The sequence below is a fragment of the Rosa chinensis genome, chromosome 1 (assembly GCF_002994745.2).
Source record: "Rosa chinensis cultivar Old Blush chromosome 1, RchiOBHm-V2, whole genome shotgun sequence".
Lineage (NCBI taxonomy): Eukaryota > Viridiplantae > Streptophyta > Magnoliopsida > Rosales > Rosaceae > Rosa > Rosa chinensis.
Genome location: NC_037088.1, coordinates 66,881,156 through 66,901,658, shown reverse-complemented (window position 1 = coordinate 66,901,658; position 20,503 = coordinate 66,881,156). Strand labels below are relative to the sequence as shown.

General features: G+C 40.7%; 2 protein-coding genes across 2 annotated transcripts; both read right to left on the bottom strand.

Annotated features, from left to right (window-relative positions):
* Positions 1 to 11,590: 11,590 nt before the first annotated feature.
* Positions 11,591 to 12,763, bottom strand: LOC112175111. Its single transcript, XM_024312779.2, has 2 exons — positions 12,569 to 12,763; positions 11,591 to 12,117 (listed from the first exon to the last, which is right to left on the bottom strand). Exons 1-2 carry the CDS (start codon positions 12,726 to 12,728, stop codon positions 11,822 to 11,824), a joined length of 456 nt encoding a protein of 151 aa, XP_024168547.1. The 5' UTR covers positions 12,729 to 12,763; the 3' UTR covers positions 11,591 to 11,821.
* A 2,039-nt stretch (positions 12,764 to 14,802) lies between these two features.
* On the bottom strand, positions 14,803 to 16,313 carry LOC112182061. Its single transcript, XM_024320492.2, has 2 exons — positions 15,884 to 16,313; positions 14,803 to 15,309 (listed from the first exon to the last, which is right to left on the bottom strand). The coding sequence occupies exons 1-2, from the start codon at positions 16,209 to 16,211 to the stop codon at positions 15,038 to 15,040; spliced, it is 600 nt and encodes a 199-aa protein (XP_024176260.1). The 5' UTR covers positions 16,212 to 16,313; the 3' UTR covers positions 14,803 to 15,037.
* Between the last annotated feature and the right edge of the window lie 4,190 nt (positions 16,314 to 20,503).

The following is a 20,503-nucleotide window of genomic DNA, read 5'->3' as shown; positions in this document are numbered from 1 at the left end:
ATGAAATGGTTTGTTTTATTTGTCGATGATTGCACCCGGATGAGTTGGATCTACTTGCTGCGAAATAAAAGTGATGTTTTCCCAGTTTTTCAAACTTTTCATGCCATGATCCAAACTCAATTCCAAACACCTATTAAAGTCCTTCGTTCCGATAATGGTGGAGAATATGTGAACCATCCCTTTCACCAGTATCTAGCTACCCATGGCATTATTCATCAGACCACATGTCCTCAAACTCCTCAACAAAATGGTGTGGCAGAAAGAAAGAACCGCCACATTCTAGAAGTTGCTCGCTCCATGTTAATCGGAGCTCATATGCCAGAATCTTTTTGGGGTGATGCCATCCTAACTACTGCTTACCTCATAAATAGACTCCCTACACAAGCCCTTCAGTCTACAGCTAAGGAAACCAGTCCACCACCACAAACACCAATTCAAGCTCTTGCCAGTCATTTACCTTTACCACCTACCCATGCCCTTGATCCAAAGATTTTTGGTTGTGTAGCTTATGTACATATCCATCGAAACCAAAGGACTAAATTGGATGCTTGTGCTGAAAAGTGTATCTTTATTGGCTATGCTTCCACTCAAAAGGGATATCGGTGCTATAGTCCGACCACTAAGCGTACCTATGTTTCCATGGATGTTACATTCCATGAACATGATCTACATTTTTCCCCGAAGCCTACTATTCAGGGGGAGAATGATATAGAGGAAGAGCAGTCTTCGGGGGATTGCTTGTGTCCACCCTTGGAACCCATGGACATCCAAGAGCATGGAAATACTGGAGAAATAAGAATTGAGCATGGAAATACTGAAAGGAGCAACCAGTTACCGACATCACAAATGGCAGCTGAACATGGAAATCAGCTACCAACTCCAGAATCAGCAGTGAGAGATATTTCTTCCCCTTCTACTACCCCATCAACACCAATGCTCCCTGAGGATGATCCAGAGGTAATTAATAACCCTGTGTTTGAATGCCATGATAATGTAAATTCTATGCCTAATACTGAAATAGAATCAAGTGACATCATAAGGGTTCATAAATTGCCATTTCGGAAAAATAGAGGTCAACCAAAGGTTCAATATGAACCAGATCCTAAAGCCAAGGCCAAATATCCCATAAGCAATTACATGTCATCCCATAGGTTATCCAAGTCATATGCGTCCTTTGTATTTCATTTATCTGCTATTATCATTCCAAATAAAGTGCAGGATGCTCTAGCAAATCCTAAGTGGACTAAAGCTATGGAAGATGAAATGGAAGCATTGCAAAAGAATCACACATGGGAACTAGTGCCAAAACCCGCAGGAAAGAGAGCTGTAGGATGCAGATGGATCTATACATTGAAGTACGCAGCTGATGGTACACTGGATAGATACAAAGCCAGGTTGGTTGCAAAAGGGTATACTCAGACATATGGTATTGACTATCAAGAAACTTTTGCACCAGTGGCCAAGATGAATACCGTTCGAGTACTACTGTCATTAGCAGCTAACCTAGACTGGCCTCTGAAGCAGTTTGATGTAAAGAATGCCTTCCTACATGGAGACTTGAAGGAAGAAGTCTACATGGATCTACCTCCTGGCTATTCTCTACCTTCACAAGCAGGAATGGTGTGCAAGTTGAAAAAATCCCTTTATGGACTAAAACAGTCCCCCAGAGCATGGTTTGGAAGATTCAGCCAATCTATGAAACAGTTTGGTTACAAACAAAGCAACTCTGACCATACACTGTTTCTGAAGCACAGAAAAGATAAACTTACTGCACTTATCATTTATGTTGATGATATGATTGTGACAGGTAATGACCCGGAAGAAGTCAAAAAACTAGAAGCACATCTATCATCTGTTTTTGAGATGAAAGATCTTGGAGGACTGAAATACTTCTTGGGAATTGAGGTGGCTAGATCAAAAGAAGGCATTGCCCTATCTCAAAGGAAGTATGTGGTTGACTTACTGATAGAGACCGGTTTACTAGCATGTAGACCAGCAGATACACCGATGGAGCAAAATCACAAATTAGCAGAATATCCAGACCAAGTGCCTACTAACAAAGAGAGATATCAAAGGTTAGTAGGCAAGCTCATTTATCTCTCACACACCCGACCTGATATTGCATATGCTGTAAGTGTTGTAAGCCAATTCATGCATGCACCAAGTGAAGATCACATGGAAGCAGTACATAGAATTCTGAGGTATTTGAAGACAAATCCCGGTAAAGGGATCATGTTTCCAAGAATAACCACACAGACATAGCTGGATACACAGATGCAGATTGGGCTGGTTCTATCACTGATAGAAGGTCTACTTCAGGTTACTTTACTTTTGTGGGAGGTAACTTGGTCACGTGGAGAAGCAAGAAGCAAAAAGTGGTTGCTAGATCCAGTGCAGAAGCTGAGTACAGAGGAATGGCTCATGGAGTATGCGAAATGCTATGGCTTCGTCATTTGATGAAAGACTTGGGATTCAAACCCAAGTATGCTATGAATTTGTATTGTGACAATAAAGCAGCCATTGATATAGCACACAATCCAGTTCAACATGATAGAACAAAACATGTTGAAGTGGATCGACATTTCATCAAGGAGAAGTTGGAGTCAGAAACCATTAACATGCCACATGTGCGTACTGAAGATCAACTTGCAGATATCCTGACCAAAGCTGTTTCTGGAAAAGTGTTCCACAGCTCACTAGACAAGTTGGGTATGCGAGACATCTATTCCCCAACTTGAGGGGGAGTGTTAAGTGAGCTGTAGCCCACTAACCTTTCCAGCCTCACATCAGCTGGATCACACATGTAGGTGTTAGGCTTTCCAGCTATGATGTTGATTTTATAATCTTATAGGAGCTCTATAAGAACATGATTGTAACTCAGTTGTAAGTGTGCTTGAATACAGAAATACATTATCAGTTTTAACACCTTTACCATAAAATGTTGTGAAAAATCCTTCTTTTCCAGGTTAGTTTCTTTCGAAGAATCGAAGTACTGCTGGTATTTTATGCATTCTCATTTCATCTTGTGGGTAATAATTAACAATTTCCATTTTATTTATGTTCATATATATAGTCCTAATTTATTTCTGATCACATAATCTGCCTATTTTACAAGAATGAGTCAGATTGTAAGAGTGCTGAGAGAAGAGTACGAATCAAGCCATCTTCCAAGGTTGGAAGCGATGATCAGCCTCCATTGTACAGGGTGAGGTTAAGGTGTTTTTTCCCCATGGTACGTACCTGGGTAGACATACAGATAAACGTATTGCAATAATATATTCTAGTTAGTATTTTATGTACTGACCTCTGAGCGATCATTAATATATTCTAGTAGTATGATATATATATATATATATATATATATATATATCCTCAATAGTTTGGCTTTTTTGTCTTTAACAGAGATTTTATTATACAAATTTTACGTGTGATTTGTTTCTCTCTTACAAGAAATATTCATCTATACTCATATCAATTATCTTGTCAAAAAAAGTTGGTTCAGTATTTCCACCCCTCTATATCATGTTACGATGTATATCACAATCAAATTCCATTTGAGAAATCCCACGAAGGGTGTGCTATACCATAGTGAGAGTTCTGCACAAGTTCTGAAATTGCACAAAGGATGGTTCCTCTTATCTTTTTGTTTAGACACAATTGGTGACTCCTATTGAGGCTTGAAGTATTGGTTTGGAGTAGTTACTGTATTGGAGTGCATAATTTCTTATCAGTATAACAGTATTGGTGTTCAAGTGATAGTTCTGCAACTGGTAGTTTTCTTTAATAGTTTTGCTGTACAAGTGACACTATTTCAGTGCCAAGACAACTTGAAATAATTGAAGGTTTTCTTGAAGTGGTGTTGGCATTTGTATATTTGCAATTTAAGTGCAGGAAGGTGCTTGCTATTGTTTGTTGGCAGAGTTGATTTCTTTGAGGTTAATCCCACAAAGGTTTGAGTGGATGGAATCACATTACTGGCGCTAGTCTGGGATAATAATCTTAGTGACTTTTGTGGCTTATCATTCTTATCCCACGAAGCTTAAATCCCACGAAGGGTAATTACCTACCATTTGGTTCTTAAAGATTCACAATCCCACAAAGGGTCACTCCTCTTCTGTTTCTTGGAGTCAAATGCCTTATGCTATCTTGTTGCTGAAGATATTATTGATACCGAATATTGACATTTATCTCATCCTTGAAGAGTCACTCCTATCTTGAGGAAATTTCATCTTAAACAGATACTGAAAACTGAAGTCTGTCCCCGCATTTTTCCATCTTGGTTCGTCGTGGTTTGCAGCTCATCCTCATTTTCATCATGAACAGAGATACACAATTGCCCATCATGTATCTTCTTTCCAGTATGCAGAATTTGATTACTTTGAGGCTTGATCACAATAATTACATTCTATGGTTCTTTCAAATGGAAAGTTTACTGCAAAGTCTTGATTTATAGGGATACATTGATGGTACATGTCCATCTTCGCCTCAGTTCTTGATTACTAATGATGGGATAACTGCTGAAGTTACTAGGGAATTTAAGGAATAGAACAAAAATGATAAGGCAGTGCTATTTTTTATCTCTGCCACTACATCTAGTGAAGCATTGTCTTCTATAGTTGGCAGTAGAAAAAGGGAGGCTTGGCTCAATTTGAGGAACAAATATTCTGCAGTTTCAAGATTTGATGTCATGCAACTCAAGACCAATCTATATGTAACACAGAAAAATGATGATTCTATAGACAAGTATCTTCGACGTGTCAAATATACTAGAGACGAGTTGGCTTTTGTAGGTGTGCACTTTGCTGATGAAGACATTATCATCTTAGTTCTCAATGGTTTGCCTCCCAAGTATAAAACATCAAAGCGGTTATTAAAGCCATGGACAGATTTATCTCTATGGAAGAGTTTTGATCTCAATTATTGGTTGTTAAGAGAGATTTCGAGAAAACAATGGTGCTTCAGACTCAAAATACCATGTCTGCTATGGTTGCTCATACTGAGTGGTCTGCTCGAAGATTGAATGAGAGCTCTTCCAATGCTGGCAATTATAGTAACAATTCCTCTCAAAGTGTGCAGTATGGAATGTCAAGTACTGGAATGCCATCTCATGCAATCTTGTCATCTCAGTAGACTAGTAATTGTTCTATGGCACCTGTTTTACACAATGCTGCATCAAATGCTGGTTTCTTGCCTAATGTTACCAATACTAGTGAGCTATCTGGTTTACCTGCTTATAATCATTTCACCATATCATCTTCTGGTTCCAATGTTCATCATTATTATGCACCATCACCTGTTTCCACTACACATTTTGGGATACCACAGAACAACATGATATCAAGTTCAGTTTTTAATTATTTGCCTACTGCTGCCCCAAACTGTCAAGAAATGGTTCCATTCACCCCAAATATTGGTAATATATCCACAGTTTGCTCCTAATTCTGGATATTTGTTGAGTGCCAATGTTGGAAATGGAAATTTCTTTTCGGCATCTGTTTCACCTTATGTTTATGCAACACATAATTATAATTCTATGATTCAAAATGGTGGTCCAATGGGTCAAAATGGTGGCTATGGTTCTGTTCCTCAGCACAATTGTTCTCAGCAGCAAGGATTCTCTAACAACAGTGACACATACAGTAATGCACCAAAGCGACAAGGTTCTTTCTCACAGGCACCAAACACTTCATTGTCTCAAGACAGCTAGAACATTCAAAATGAGAATTTGAGCGACAATGGGAATTACCGCAATGAGACTTTCAATGGTAAATTCACCTATAGGAACTTTAGTAACAAAGGCAACATGAGATTTGGTCATAACAAGAGGAGATATAATGGAGGAAGGAACTATAGCAACAATGTTTACAGTAGTGGAAACAATGTTATACCAGAGTGCTAGATTTGTCGCAAGAGAGGGCATACAGCAGTCATTGGCTACTGAAAGACTGAAAATAAAGCTTCATCCTCTATTGTTAATTGTCAAATTTGTGGGAAAAGAGGGCACATTGCTTCTGATTGTCATCAGAGACCCAAAAACCTATTTTCACCGTGCTGCTTCTCCACCTACATTCACTGTCATGAATGTTCAGGCAACTATTGAGCATTGCTGCAATCTCAGTGCGCTAACCCCCCACTGAGATTGACGGGAGGTGTTAACGAATATGTGAGTTAACAAACGATCAATGTTATACTGCTGATATAGCTTCCAGGTGTTCATGGTGATGTGGCAAGGTTGTTATAGTGACAGGCTGTAATAGTTTGTTGAGTTTATCTGTTAGTTTACTTGAGTCAAATAAGACGAGATATAGAGAATGAATTTTCTGATATATCATTACACCCATTCTGTGGTGTATATAAACAAATTACAATCGTACTACAATGTACTGCTACTATTGTGTACTACTGTACTACACAACATATACAAGGTAAGTAGTTACAACAATATATTCCCTTGTTAGTCTATTCCTAATAGGGAACTATGTCTCACACTAACACTCTCCCTCAAGTTGACGCATATACATCAACCATGCCCAACTTGCTAAGTGAGTCATAAAACGCCTTCCTGGAAACTCCTTTGGTAAGTACATCTGCAAGTTGCTCTTCAGTTGGAACAAAAGGAAAACTAATAATTTTGGCATCTAGCTTCTCCTTTATAAAGTGACGATCAACCTCCACATGCTTAGTACGATCATGCTGTACAGGATTTTGTGATATGTCAATGGCTGCCTTGTTGTCACAATACAACTGCATGGTACTCTGGAGTTTGAAACCCAAATCACGTAACAAATTTCTCAGCCACAACAATTCACACACTCTGTGAGCCATACCCCTATACTCAGCCTCAGCACTAGATCGTGCCACAACTTTCTGTTTCTTACTCTTCCATGTAACCAAATTACCTCCCACAAAGGTAAAGTAACCCGATGTTGACCTCCTGTCTGTGATGTTTCCAGCCCAATCTGCATCTGTGAAGCCACAAACCTCAAGAATGTTGCTGTGTTTAGAAAACAGTACTCCCCTTCCTGGAGCTGACTTTAAGTACTTCAAAATTCGCATAACAGCATCCATATGACTCTCACTCGGGTTATGCATGAACTGACTCACCACACTCACTGCATATGCAACATCTGGTCTAGTATGAGTCAAATAAATCAGGCGCCCAACCAACCTTTGATAGCGAGCTCGATCAGCAGGTATCTGATATGGATACTCAGCTAAATAATGGTTATGCTCAATAGGAGTATCAACAGGTCTGCAATCCAACAAACATGTCTCTGTCAGCAAGTCAAGAACGTACTTCCTCTGGCACAGATAGATTCCTTCTCTCCCCCTGGCTACCTCAATTCCTAAGAAGTACTTAAGTTCACCCAAGTCCTTCATCTCAAACTCAGAGGCTAACTGTCTCTGTAGTCTATCTATCTCAACAGTATCATTGCCAGTGATTACCATATCATCCACATAAATAATTAGAGCTGTTACCTTCCCTTGTTGATGCTTAAGGAACAAGGTATAGTCTGAGTTGCTCTGTCTGTAACCAACCTTCCGCATGAACTGTGAAAATCTTCCAAACCAAGCATGAGGTGACTGTTTAAGACCATACATAGATTTTCTCAATCTGCATACAAAATCACCAGGAGAAGCAACTACATACCCAGGTGGAAGGCTCATGTACACTTTCTCAGCTAACTCTCCATGAAGAAATGCATTCTTGACATCAAACTGTCGGAGTGGCCAGTTTAAACTAGCAGCGACTGAGAGCAGAACCCGAATAGTGTTCATCTTGGCAACAGGAGCAAACGTTTCATCGTAGTCAATACCATACGTCTGAGTAAACCCCTTTGGTACAAGGCGTGCTTTGTACCGATTCACTGATCCATTTGCATTATGCTTCACGGTAAACACCCAACGACAACCTACAGCCTTCTTGCCTTGTGGTGGAGGCACAAGTTGCCAAGTATTGCTCTTCTGCAACGCCTCCATCTCTTCCTCCACTTTGGATCTCCCAATGCATCCTGCACTTTGTTAGGTACTGATACAGCAGATATTTGATTCACAAAAGATTCATATGACTTAGACAACCTCCTAGTGGACATATAATTGGCTATTGGGTATTTTGATTTAGCAGTAAGGGTAGGTTCATATCTTTTGGCTGATTGACCCCGAGTGGTCCTATTTGGTAACACATATTGCCCAACATTAGACTCATTACTACTAGTAATAGTGGGTGGACATACCTCAAATGAGTGATCTTCAGTACCAGGAAGCTGTGGGTCAGGGGTAGAAGCAATGGTAAGAGGGACAGTTGTGTCTTCATCATCATTTTCGGCCATAGAGACTGGTGCTTGGATGTTTGGAGTTGTATCTGCAACATCATTTTCCGCCATAGAAATTGGTGCTTGGATGTTTGGAGCTTCTCCTTCTGGCGGCGAGCTAATGGTCTCAACTAGATCCATCAAAATACCACCTGCTTCTTCTCCTCCTTCTGATTCCTCCCCCTCTCCATGATACAGCTCTTCAAAAAATGAATTCTCCCCCTGAAGAGCTGTATCGGAAGAGGTAAAATAACTCATGTCCTCAAAGAAAGTGACATCCATAGTGACATAGTACTTCCTAGTAGGTGATTGAAAGCACTTGTACCGTTTCTGATACCCTCCGTAGCCAACAAACACACACTTACGTGCCTGGGCATCCAATTTAGACCTCTGGTTCTTAGGAACATGGACAAAAGCAACACAACCAAAGACACGATCTGGGAGATTATGAAATGAAGGTAAGGAGACATGAGATGCAAGAACCTCAAATGGAATTTTTCCCTGAATGACACTAGAGGGAAGACGATTGATAAGATGGGAGGAAGCATATACAGCATCGCCCCAAAGATACTTAGGCATGTGGGCACTAAAGAGAAGGGCACGAGCCATATCAAGTAAATGACGGTTTTTCCTTTCAGACACTCCATTTTGTTCAGGTGTTTGTGGACATGTGGTTTGGTGAACAATCCCATGGGTGTTAAAAAACTCTTGGAAAACATGATTAACATATTCCCCCCCCCCATTGTCAGAACGAAGGACTTTAATGGTGCTATGGTACTGTGTTTGAACAAGAGTACGGAAAGTTTGGAAATCTGGAAAGACTTCATCTTTGGTTTTAAGAAGGGCAACCCATGACAATCTCGTACAATCATCAATAAACAACACAAAATATCTCATACCTGATACAGTGGGCTCTCTAGAAGGTCCCCAAACATCAGAATGAATCAACTCAAAAGGAATAACACTTTTATTAGACACTCTAGGAGAATAAGTAGCACGATGACTCTTGGCCAAAACACATGTTTCACAACGTAAAGCAGACTCATTCACATCAAGAAACAGAGTAGGCATGGTTCTTTTCATAAGACTAAAAGAAGGATGCCCTAAACGATGATGCCACAACCAAATTTCACTTATCTTATCAGAATCCGAAGTCAAAGCGACTCGGGACTGTGCTCCTGGTTTCTCTCCTGTGTATGTCTGATCCAGATGGAACAACCTGCCCCTCAGATACCCCCGACCGACTATCTCCCTGGTGAGAAGATCCTGAAAAATCACATACATAGGATAAAAGGTTACGGAGCATTTAGACTCAGTATTCAACTGTGGAACAGATATCAAGTGATGAGACAAGTCAGGTACATATAACACATTATGAAGCTCTAAAGTGGGAGTAATACGCACTGACCCGGACCCTAACACAGGAAAAGCCTCACCATTGGCATTGGTGACATAGGACACTGATGGGGAAGACAAGTTAGTAAAATATGATTTATCATAAGTCATATGATCAGAGGCACCAGAATCAATAATCCATGTATCAGAACCAACAAAGTTAGAAACCTTTAAAGCCATACCAATCTTACCACAATCCCTAAAAGAACCTCCATCTGAACTTCGCACAGACACTTCAACCCTCTAGACCTCATTGGTCTTAGAACTCTGACTTTTACTGTCATCACCACCCATTGCAATAATACAATAGAAAATATATATAAATCCCAAAGTACGCAGCGGAATTAAGAAGAATAGAAGGCTCCAAAAATTAATAATAACCGATTTTTTTTTTTGAACCTGGTATAGTTGACTCGGAGATCTGGAGTTGACCGAGTTAACTCACTGACCGAGTTGACTCACTGACCGAGTTGACCAACTGAACAGATCGGAGATCGATCTCTGATGTAAGAGGCAGACGAAGGCGGCTGACAAGAGACGAGGCCGGTCTGGTCTAGGGAACTGACGGCGGAGCGAGGAGCGAGGATTGCCTGTCCTGGTGAGCGTCGATCTCTGGTTGTTGGGCGACGGAGCTGAACGAGCAAGGATCGCCGGTTCTGGGCGATCTGGAAATCGACAGCAATGGTTCTGAGCGATTTGAAGACCGACGGAGCTGGTGATGGAGGAGGGAGCGACCGGTCGAGATACGGCGATCTGGTCTGTGCCCACAACGGATTTGGGCAACGACGGGTCTGTGAGCGCGACTCTCTGGGTGACGCAGATGAAACCGACTGGAAACTGGGGGCTCGACGTGATCTGGTCTGATGTCGGATTATGTCTGATGTAGATGAAGGTGATCACGTCTGATGCGAACCCAATCTGAAGATGATGCCGTCGAAGTCAAAGAAGAAGAGGAAACTGATCTGGAGAAGACGAAGCCGACCTGGAAGTTGACCTAGCGCTAACTTTCTGGTGCTAGTACCTAAGCAAAACGTTGGGTCTGAACGAGGAAGATGAAGCCGACCTGGACAGGTGATGAAGGCGGCTGGTTTGCTGACGTCGAGGTCCAAGAAGAAGACGGTCGATCTAGTCCTTCTTGGACGGATGTCAACGCAAGAGGAATAACGACAGGAGAGTAACGCCGTGAAGGAAACAATAACCCTAACAATGGAGTTTTTAAATTAATTCCTCGAACTAGGAAAATCAAAAGTAGAAAATAAGAGACAAAGTCCTCTCGGATCTCTACTTTGATACCAAGTCAAATAAGACGAGATATAGAGAATGAATTTTTCGATATATCATTACACCCATTCTGTGGTGTATAAAAACAAATTACAATCGTACTACAATGTACTGCCACTATTGTGTACTACTGTACTACACAACATATACAAGGTAAGTAGTTACAACAATATATTCCCTTGTTAGTCTATTCCTAATAGGGAACTATGACTCACACTAACAGCTTGGTGATTAAAGACTGGTTTTTCTATAAATAGCATCAGGTTGTAATTCTCTAGGTTGGCTTGTAATAACACGTACAATAGCAAAACTCTGCTGAAGTTTCCTCTCCAATTCTCTGTTCTTATTCAACGAAGCCATAGCTACAGAGTCTCAATCATGGCTGCCATGTTATCAGTTTATGCATGTGAACAGAATTTATATGGCTTTGGCTTTCCCTTTGATTGTCTATCTTTTCCTTACGCACGACTACATACAACCATACAGGTTCTAGTCTTGGTATATGTATAGTGTAACATTGTGTGTAAAATCAGTCACATATGGTTCACTGAAAAGATGGCAATTTCAAACATACTCACCACCTAAAGTCAATCAGAAAGATATATCATTAAACAAGGTAATACATTGCCACAACGTATATTACATTAGACGGTGCCAGAATACTCTTACAAGTTATATAATAAATAAGCATAGGTTTTTAGACTAGTTCACAAACACAAGACTGCAACCAAGTTCCCAATATCCAGATGACTTGGGTAGATCATAAGATTATTAACATCATGGAGGGATAAGTAGTAGACAGTTAAAATAAGACTCATCCAGAGAACAGAACACTACACGGTCACAGTCTCGGTCTCGGTCTCATCATCATCAGAATCAGAATTAGGCTCAAGAAGTATGGCGAAATTCCTCTCGTACTCTTCAGTACCCTTTTCTGGGCAGTCATCAGGCCAGTGATCCAAACCCAGGCCGCAACCAATGCAATGCATCTTAACAGCAAAAGCTTTATGGTCACTCTTAGGGCGGTAAGAAGTCCATGCATATCCCTTTGGCAAAGGTTTTGAAGGATCAAATTTTGGCCCACTGTGTAAGACTTCCTTTGGATAAGAAGAAGCAATTTTCCCCATCCCTTCGCACCCAGAAAAAGAAATAAGAGGTTAAAACAGAACCCCGTGGTATTGAACGATTTAACCAAAGAAAGAAATACAAAAGTCATAATAATGAAATGTAAGTTTTATGAGAGACAATAATGACTTAATGAGGAGCAAATCAAATCAAATGAATTCAATCAGCAACACATGCAGACACCATTATTTTACCTAAGCAAACTAGTGGTGTTGCACAAGTACGGTTATAGAGGACATAGATCCTAATTACTCTGAAATCTGAATGATATGATATATTCATACACCAAAATGAGCAAACTTGAGTTACTTTTCTATTCTTCAATTGATTAATGGTGCAAACGAATGTATTGATTTGATCATAGAACACACAAGAACAGAAATCCTAACTTGCAGTTAATTCGAAAAGAAAAGAAATTAAAAAAAAAAAACAAACAAACAAAATCAAGAGCATACCTTCCAACCACCTGTTTTTGATCTCCTCTGCCCTTTTGCAATAGAGTCTTCGTTCATTGATATCTACATGGCGCATGATATCAATTGCATAATCTGGTAGCTCGGGGCTGTTTGGCCTCGACCTCTTGGCTGGGTTCAGGTCCGGTGGTGTGAGGTCCATGGCTTTGGTTTAGGGTTTGGCGTTTCCCTCCTTCAATTTGGTTGTTATATCGACTCGGAGAACGTAAATCGTATGTAAATCAGGTTGTCACGTGTCATGATTCTAATGGCCCTGAACTTTTTGGGCTTTTTTTTTTCTTTTTTTTTTCTCCTGTCGGTCAAGTGACACAATCTAAGAATCGAAAGATTCCATTTAGGATTAGGAATAGGCGTAATCGGACCGGCGTTTTACATATCTCTCGTTAGACAACTCGAAACGCACAGGGAGTGACAGCTAAGAAGATACTGACCGAGTAACCAAAAGGATCAGCTGCCAGAAACACCGAATCCACAGTGAGTCTCGGTGAATGTAAGCCGGCCTTTGCCAATCACTCAGCTCTCATGCAAGGTTCTAGTCTTGGCGTATGGTGTAACAGTGTGTGTTAAATCAGACATATATGGTTTGCCTTTTGAGAGGCTACAGAAAAGACGGCAACTTCAAACATATATTCTCCATCCAGAGTTGATCGGAAAGATAGATCATTCAACAAGGTACGTAATACATTGCCTCAACACATATTACGTACATTTAGATGGTGCCAGAGTACTCTCACAAGTTAAACAACCATAGTTCACAAACACAAGACTGTAACCCAATATCCAAAGGACTTGGGCAGATGTTTATCATGGAGGGATATAAGTAGAGTAGACAGTTAAAATACGACTCATCCACAGAACACTAAATGGTCTTGGTCTCGGTCTCATCATCATGATATGAGTACTCTTCCTTTTTTGGGCAGTCATCAGGTCAGTGATCGCTGATCAGAATCAATATAAGACTCAACAAGTTTGGTGAAATTCCTCTCGTACTCTTCCTTTTTTGGGCAGTCATCAGGCCAGTGATCTCCACCCAGGCCACAGCCAATGCAATGCATCTTAACAGCAAAATCTTTATGTCCACTCCCAGGGCAGTAAGAACCCCATGCATATCCCTTTGGTAAAGGTTACCAAATTTTGTATAAAGATTTTGTAAATTAATATCATGGTTACCAAGCAACATAAAACAACAACGGGAGCAACATGGTTACCAAATTTTGAGCTCTGCCTACTGTGGTATTGCTGCTGTCAAGACCGTTTCAAGACGTTTATACTGCAAGGCAGGGAGTTTTTTGCTCCAGTTTAGGCACATATAGGCTTCTGTATTACTGTACTTCTGTAAATGTAATATCTAAACGCGTTTTAGCTTTAGTCCTCTGCCATGTTTCAGTTTTCCTGTATGAACCCAGTAACAGTTGTGTATCACATTTTGTATCGACAACCGATGATTGCTATTCTGTTTGTTCCACAAGATGATGCTATTGATGCGCAAGCGTCTACAAGAGCTCCACTTAATGTGTTACTGCTGGAACTAGTGCAGAAAAAGCTACAGTGCCTACATACAGTCCCATCACAATAATAGCGGAGTGAAATTGGAGCTTTACCTTCTATGTGACAACCAATTCAGGAAAGTGCCTTCTACCAATCTTGCTGAAAATTGGGCCATTCTACAAGGTCAGTTTCAATGGACCATTGTATAAGGGCAAACCAACAAGTTCAAGAACAAATCGCTATCAGTGTCAATGAAGAACGAAGTGACATAGGTGACTACTTTTTGAGATTTTGCATATGAGTGCACAAGTAACTTGAATTGCTGAACTTTGAATTTCTTCGACTTTGAAATCTCATTTCCGTTCAAAGCCTATAGCATATCCAATTTTAGAAGTAAGCCAGACTACTTTAAACTCAATAGAGTCACCTAGGAAGATACTGATCGACCGAGTAACCAAAAGGATCGGCTGCTAGAAAAAACTGAATCCACGGCGAGTCTCGGTGTATTTATGCCTTTGCCAATCACTCAGCTCTCAAGGATCAGTTAACAATTTCGCAGTGACCACAGTTTATATGGCTTTGGCTTTGATTGTCTATCTTTTCCTCAAACATGACTATAAACAGGTTCTAGTCTTGGTATGTGTATAGTGTAACATTGTGTCTAAATGGTTTGCCGTTTGAGAGGCTACAGAAAAGACGGCAATTTCAAACACAGTCCACCTAAAGTCGATCAGAAAGATAGATCATTAAACAAGATAATACATTGGCACAACAAATATTACATTAGATGGTGCCAGAATACTCTCACAAGTTAAATAACAATATGTTTTTAGCCTAGTTCACAAACACAAGACTGTAACAAAAGTTCCTAACATCCAGAGGACTTGGGTAGATCATAAGATAATTAACATGATGGAGGGATAAGTAGTGTAGCCTGTTAAAATACGACTCATCCACAGAACATTACTTGGTCTTTTTCCCGGTCTCATCAAGATAATTCTCGACAATACTAGTTAAATTCCTCTTGAACTCTTCAGTACCCTTTTTTGGGCAGTCATCAGTCCAGTGATCTCCAGCCAGGCCACAGCCAATGCAATGCATCCTAATAGGAAAAGATTTAATTCCACTCCCAGGGATGTAAGAACTCCATGCATATCCCTTTGGTAAAGGTTGTGAAGGATCGAATTTTGGTCCATCGGGTAAGACACCCTTTGGAGGAGGATTTTTCTTCAATTCTTTGCACCCAGAAAAAAAAAAAAAAAGTAGAAGAAGAAGGTTAAGACAGAACCCGGTGGTATTGAATGATAACCAAAGGAAGAAATACAGAAGTCATAATAATGAAACGTATGTTTTATGAGAGACGATAATGACTCAATGAGGAGCAAATCAAATCAAATGAATTCAATCAGAAACACAGGCCCCATTATTTTCCCTCATCAGAGTTAAACCTATAAGAAAAAAGATATATAGATATATCAGCGGCCTCCTAAGCAAACTAGCGGGTGTTGGGGATCAATGAAGTCACAAACTTAATACACAGGTATGGTAGAGGACATAATTCCTAACTCCGAATAATCATACACCAAAATGAGCAAACTTGATGCTATTTTCTTTTTACTTTTCTATTCTTCAATTCATTAATTCAAATGAAATGCTGCAAATAAATAAAGCACTATTGTATTTGTATTGATTCCTCATAGAAAACACAAAAACAAGACCCTGACTTGCAGCTAATTCGATGATACATGGTCAAATAAAATAACCAAAATGAAAAGAAATTTCAAAAACAAAATAAAATCAAGAGCGTACCTTCGTTAAAGGCCAACCAGCTCCTTCGCATCCTTTCTTCTGGCGAGAGTTTTAGAACATCGGCATCCATCTCGCACTCGGGAAGTTCATATTCTCGTAGCTCGGGGATGTTCGGCTTCGATTTCTTGGCTGGGTTCAGGTCCGTTGGTAAGGATGTGGCGTTCAGGTCCGGTGGCGAGGATGTGGGGTCCGGCCTCTTGAGTGGGTTAATGATCGGTGCGGATGTGGCTGGGTTCAGGTCCGGTGGTGAGGATGTGGGGATCAGGTCCGTTGGTGAGGATGCGGCTGGGTTCAGGTCCGGTGGTGAGGATGTGGGGATCAGGCTCATGGCTGGCTTTGTTTAGGGTTTGGCGTCTCCTTCAATTTGGTTGTTATTTCGATTGAGAGAGAATCGAAGGAGGAAGTATATCAAGTTGTCGCGTGTCATGATTCTAAATTTCTAATGGCCCTGAACTTCTATGCCAGTCTTCCTTTTTTCTATGGGTCGGTCTGAAATCAAAATTTGGGCTTTGGGCCGATTTCTTTCTTTTACTTCCATTTTTCCTTCTATCTTTCTTAATAGAGTCCGGATCAAGGGACACATTCTTTGACACATTTTTTTTTCACTACATCCAATGGTTCTTATAGCTTCAACAAATGATGTGGCAATAATGTAAAAATATAAATATATAATCTTCCCTAAATTACAAAAATCAAGAATTATAAAAATAAATAAACATAAAGCCACACAACCCTGATACGTACCAGCTCATCCTAAATTATAGAACAAGTGGGTAATTACTGGTAGCTTTGTTCTTCTTATCAACCATGGAAATACCAACAAGAAGAGAGAATTGCAGTTGTAATTAAGCTCAAGATTAGATTGGTGTTACTGAAAAAAGGAGAAAAAATAATAGAGCTGAAGAGGTGAATAAATATGACCATGGCATGGAGACGAATAGATGACCACCCTTTTTTCCTAGAATATAAGTCTTGCATATTGAAGAGAAACAATAGGCTTCTTCATCATCATCTTATACTTCCTTTCTCTTTTTCTTCCGCTCCCATAATAACCAGATTGCTTCTCATGTTTAAAACCAATGCTCAATATCTGAGCTAAAGAGGTTGACTCCTCCATCTGTATCATCAATCAATGATTCTTCTTAACATTCCTCCCTGCTTCCTCCTAACTTGATCTCATATATAGGGATGACAATGGGGAGGGTAGATTAAGGGGATTAAATTACCATCCCCATACCCGATAAATTACCATCCCCATACCCGACTTCATTCCCCATCCTCTTACCCGCCCAATCCCTGTAATAAGAAACTGAGGATTCCCCGTCCCCGTCCCCGTCCCCATTGGGGATTAGGTCCCCGTACCCGCCCCAATCCCCGTTAACAATAGTACTAATTTACTATATAAAAATTCATACAAATAATAATTTTTTTTTTGAGGGGAATGGAAGACTGATCTATTGATATTAAAATCATACGACCTCACTCGGTCAGGCTTGAGAGGTCCAAAGATCACCTCATATTACAAATCAATGCTCGAATAAAACGACTAAAATCCAAAATGAACCTCCAAAAAAACTAAAATCCTGAAGGAACTGCAAAAATAAAATGCAGAAATTAAAAACTCCCTATCCCTACACTGCCCTACAATGGAACCACTGGATTAAACATCTTGACGCCTAAGACCTTCATGGTGTACGTCGCAACACTCAACACAGCCACAGCAACATTCAAGGAAACAGTACAGGGTAAAGAGCAGGATCGGCCAACTTCCAAAAATCCCAAAACCCAGCCCAACCCAAGTGTAGGAGGAGAGGGGAACTGAACCAACTAGGCCTAGTTCACCAGCCTGCATTGGAGCCCAGATCGGTAGAGGCCCAAAAGCCCACTACCCAAACCCTTTGCCTCCCACCCCCAGATCGACCGGTTCTGACCTTTTAGAAAAGGCGGCCTCCGCCCATCACCCTTCTGGCGGCCTTCCACGGCCTTCCCCCATCAAGAGAGCTGGAAGGAAAGCTGCTTTAACTCTAGCTTGGAGGCACCTGCAAACGAAGGAAAAGGATATCTCAATCCGAAGCCTGTTTCGCCTCTGGCAAAGCACTGACCAGCGCTTCACCGCTCCACCAACCCAAGTCGACGCCTCTTCACGTCAGCTATACACCGTATGCTAATGATCAAACAAAACCGCCTCAGATGCGGCTGAAATCCCAAAGCTCGATAGCGCCAATCTCAAGTCGAAACTGATCCACCACCAGACTGCATCGCCTCCGCCGCGAAAGAGCGATGCCTGCGACGGCAGAGTCACCCAAAGCAAACGGAGATCAGGAGATCGCCGCCGCCCTGCTACCGAAGCCTCTAGGGTTTGGTATGCTCAGCTCCGAGATCTCCGGAGCGACTTTTTCAATTTTGGGTCAAGATTGATTTTCATACAAATAATTATTGATTGTAAAGTATGAAGTTAAAATCAAACATCAAAATAAAATAAATTCTTTATTTCAATCAAACAAAAACAAATACAAGTCTCGCTTAGAAAGGACAATAAAAGTCTGCATTCGACAATCAACTGCTTAGTGTAACCTAACAACTTGCTCATTCACTCCAACAAGGTGAATTGAATAATATCAAAAATATATTGACAAAATTTAAATATTGACAAAAAGATGAAGTTTACATAAATATTTATTCATAAATAATATAAAAAATATATATAATAAATATATATATATGTTAGATAATTCTTATTGGGTGGGTATGGGGATGGTGATCAAAATATCATCCCCGCCCCGTACCCGATTTCAGAATTCAAATACTGGGGATCCTCATCCCGTTACCCAATTTCCCTCAAATTTCTCCCCGTTAGGGTCGAATACCTAATGAGTACCCTACCTGATGGGGATTAACCAAAAATTTTGCAAATATAGATCTGGGGGTGGTAGAGAGAGTTATTTTATCTTTTAGTCTTGTAATTTTAATAAAAAGAATTTATTTATATTTCAATTATCCCATCATTAATGGAGCTATGAGAACCATTTGATGTTATTAAATGTAAAAGCTAATTAAAGATGTAACAAATTGCGTCAAAAAACATGTCCCTTGATCCTGACCCTTCTCAATAATATGAAATTATGAATGGCATTAGGTTCTGAAGGAAATATAATTAAGCATTTTGTGAGGTGGGATGACAATAGAGCTGCTTACAGCTTAACAAAAGCAGTAAAGAAGCTTTAAAAGTTAGCCAATTTTTTATTTACTTAGAATTATGCCTCCTTGACTTCATCAGCATGTCAATGTGCTCAATTCTCTAGCACAAATCAAAAGAAAAATTACCATACCCATAGACAAATTTCCACACCCACAACATAGGAAAAATATAGAAATAATAATTGAAAGCCATAAACCTTCATTGTTGTCACAGTATTCTTTGAAGGGTCAAGAAATCTGGATTTCAAATGGGTGCATAGTGGTTTGGTAGAGGGTTCGATAGAACGAGCCCAAAATAGGTTGACCAAGGCCAATGCGGTGGCCGTTGTAAAGGGCAGTGGCCAAAGCGGTCCAAGTGCCGTTGGGTTTGCCTGCAAAAGCACAAAAAATGAACTTACAGATCGAGCCAGTATTCAAGGAAGGCAATTCCTCTGGTCTCATCGCGCAGTTCGTGATAATGAGTTCACCAGCCTGGATAAGATCTGCTGTGTTAAGCGCAATTTGCCTGACTCATCTGCAGCGGAAATTCGACACTGTCGAATTGGCCTTGTACGTAGGGTTCCGCGTCGATGGGCAGTCCCGTGATAGCGAAAATATCCAATAAAGAAATGTTCATCTGCCCGAAGTGAAAATCGAAGGTGTTGCTGGCGATGTTCTAGAAACAAAAAGCCGCGACAAGAAAAGCGTGATTGACTCTGCTAGGAAGATGGAAACACAACTCTATGGCTTCTGTGATGCCTACTGCTTCCCAATGAGCCAAATCCCTTCCGCGAACCTCGTGATGCCAACTTACTTCTGGGCTAGTGATAGACGGCCAGTAACCCATCTTGACCTTGAGATGCTTCTGCCCCCAATTGCCAAGGTCAGCAGGGGCCCGACGGATTGGAAGGCCAGAACTGCATTTGAAAAGGGGGCCTGAGGAGTGGGTCCCAAACCGGCCTGTTAATCCATGAGGCTAGAGAGAAGGGGTTGTTCCACGAAATTGCCAGACAAATAGACATTACTCATCTCTAAACCCCATGTAAGTGCAGCCTCCTCACTGATGTCTTCTTCTTGATCAATGATGAGTTTCTTAGAGGAAGTCATTTCTGGGTTTTCTGGGAAGAAGGATAAGGTTGGAAAGGAAGGACCTTTTGGTTTTGTTTTGAGGGCAGAGGGTTAAACAGAGGTGTCTCGGTTTTAGAGGGAAGGGGAGACTGACAAAATTTTGGTGATTTAATGGTTGCGGAGGCGTCGAGATTTAAATAAGAGATTTTGTGAGGGAAACGATGCGACCAAAAGGCGTTTCGCAGCCTACAGGGTCGCCACTCTTCATTAATGAACTACTCTCTTCATTAATGGCATCATTTCTGACGAACGTATGTGTCGCTTCAAGCCCCGTTCGATCAGCTACATTTCTCACGGGCCTGATCTCGAGGCCTG

Bases quoted from the DNA above. Each gene is read 5' to 3' on its own strand.
- LOC112175111 (XM_024312779.2), bottom strand. From the start codon at position 12,728: ATGGACCTCACACCACCGGACCTGAACCCAGCCAAGAGGTCGAGGCCA. The intron at 12,118-12,568 runs GTATGCTCTTGA...CTGGGTGCGAAG, and splicing joins CAAAAACAGGTGGTTGGAAG to GGATGGGGAAAATTGCTTCT.
- LOC112182061 (XM_024320492.2), bottom strand. From the start codon at position 16,211: ATGAGCCTGATCCCCACATCCTCACCACCGGACCTGAACCCAGCCGCA. The intron at 15,310-15,883 runs GTACGCTCTTGA...CTGGGTGCAAAG, and splicing joins CTGGTTGGCCTTTAACGAAG to AATTGAAGAAAAATCCTCCT.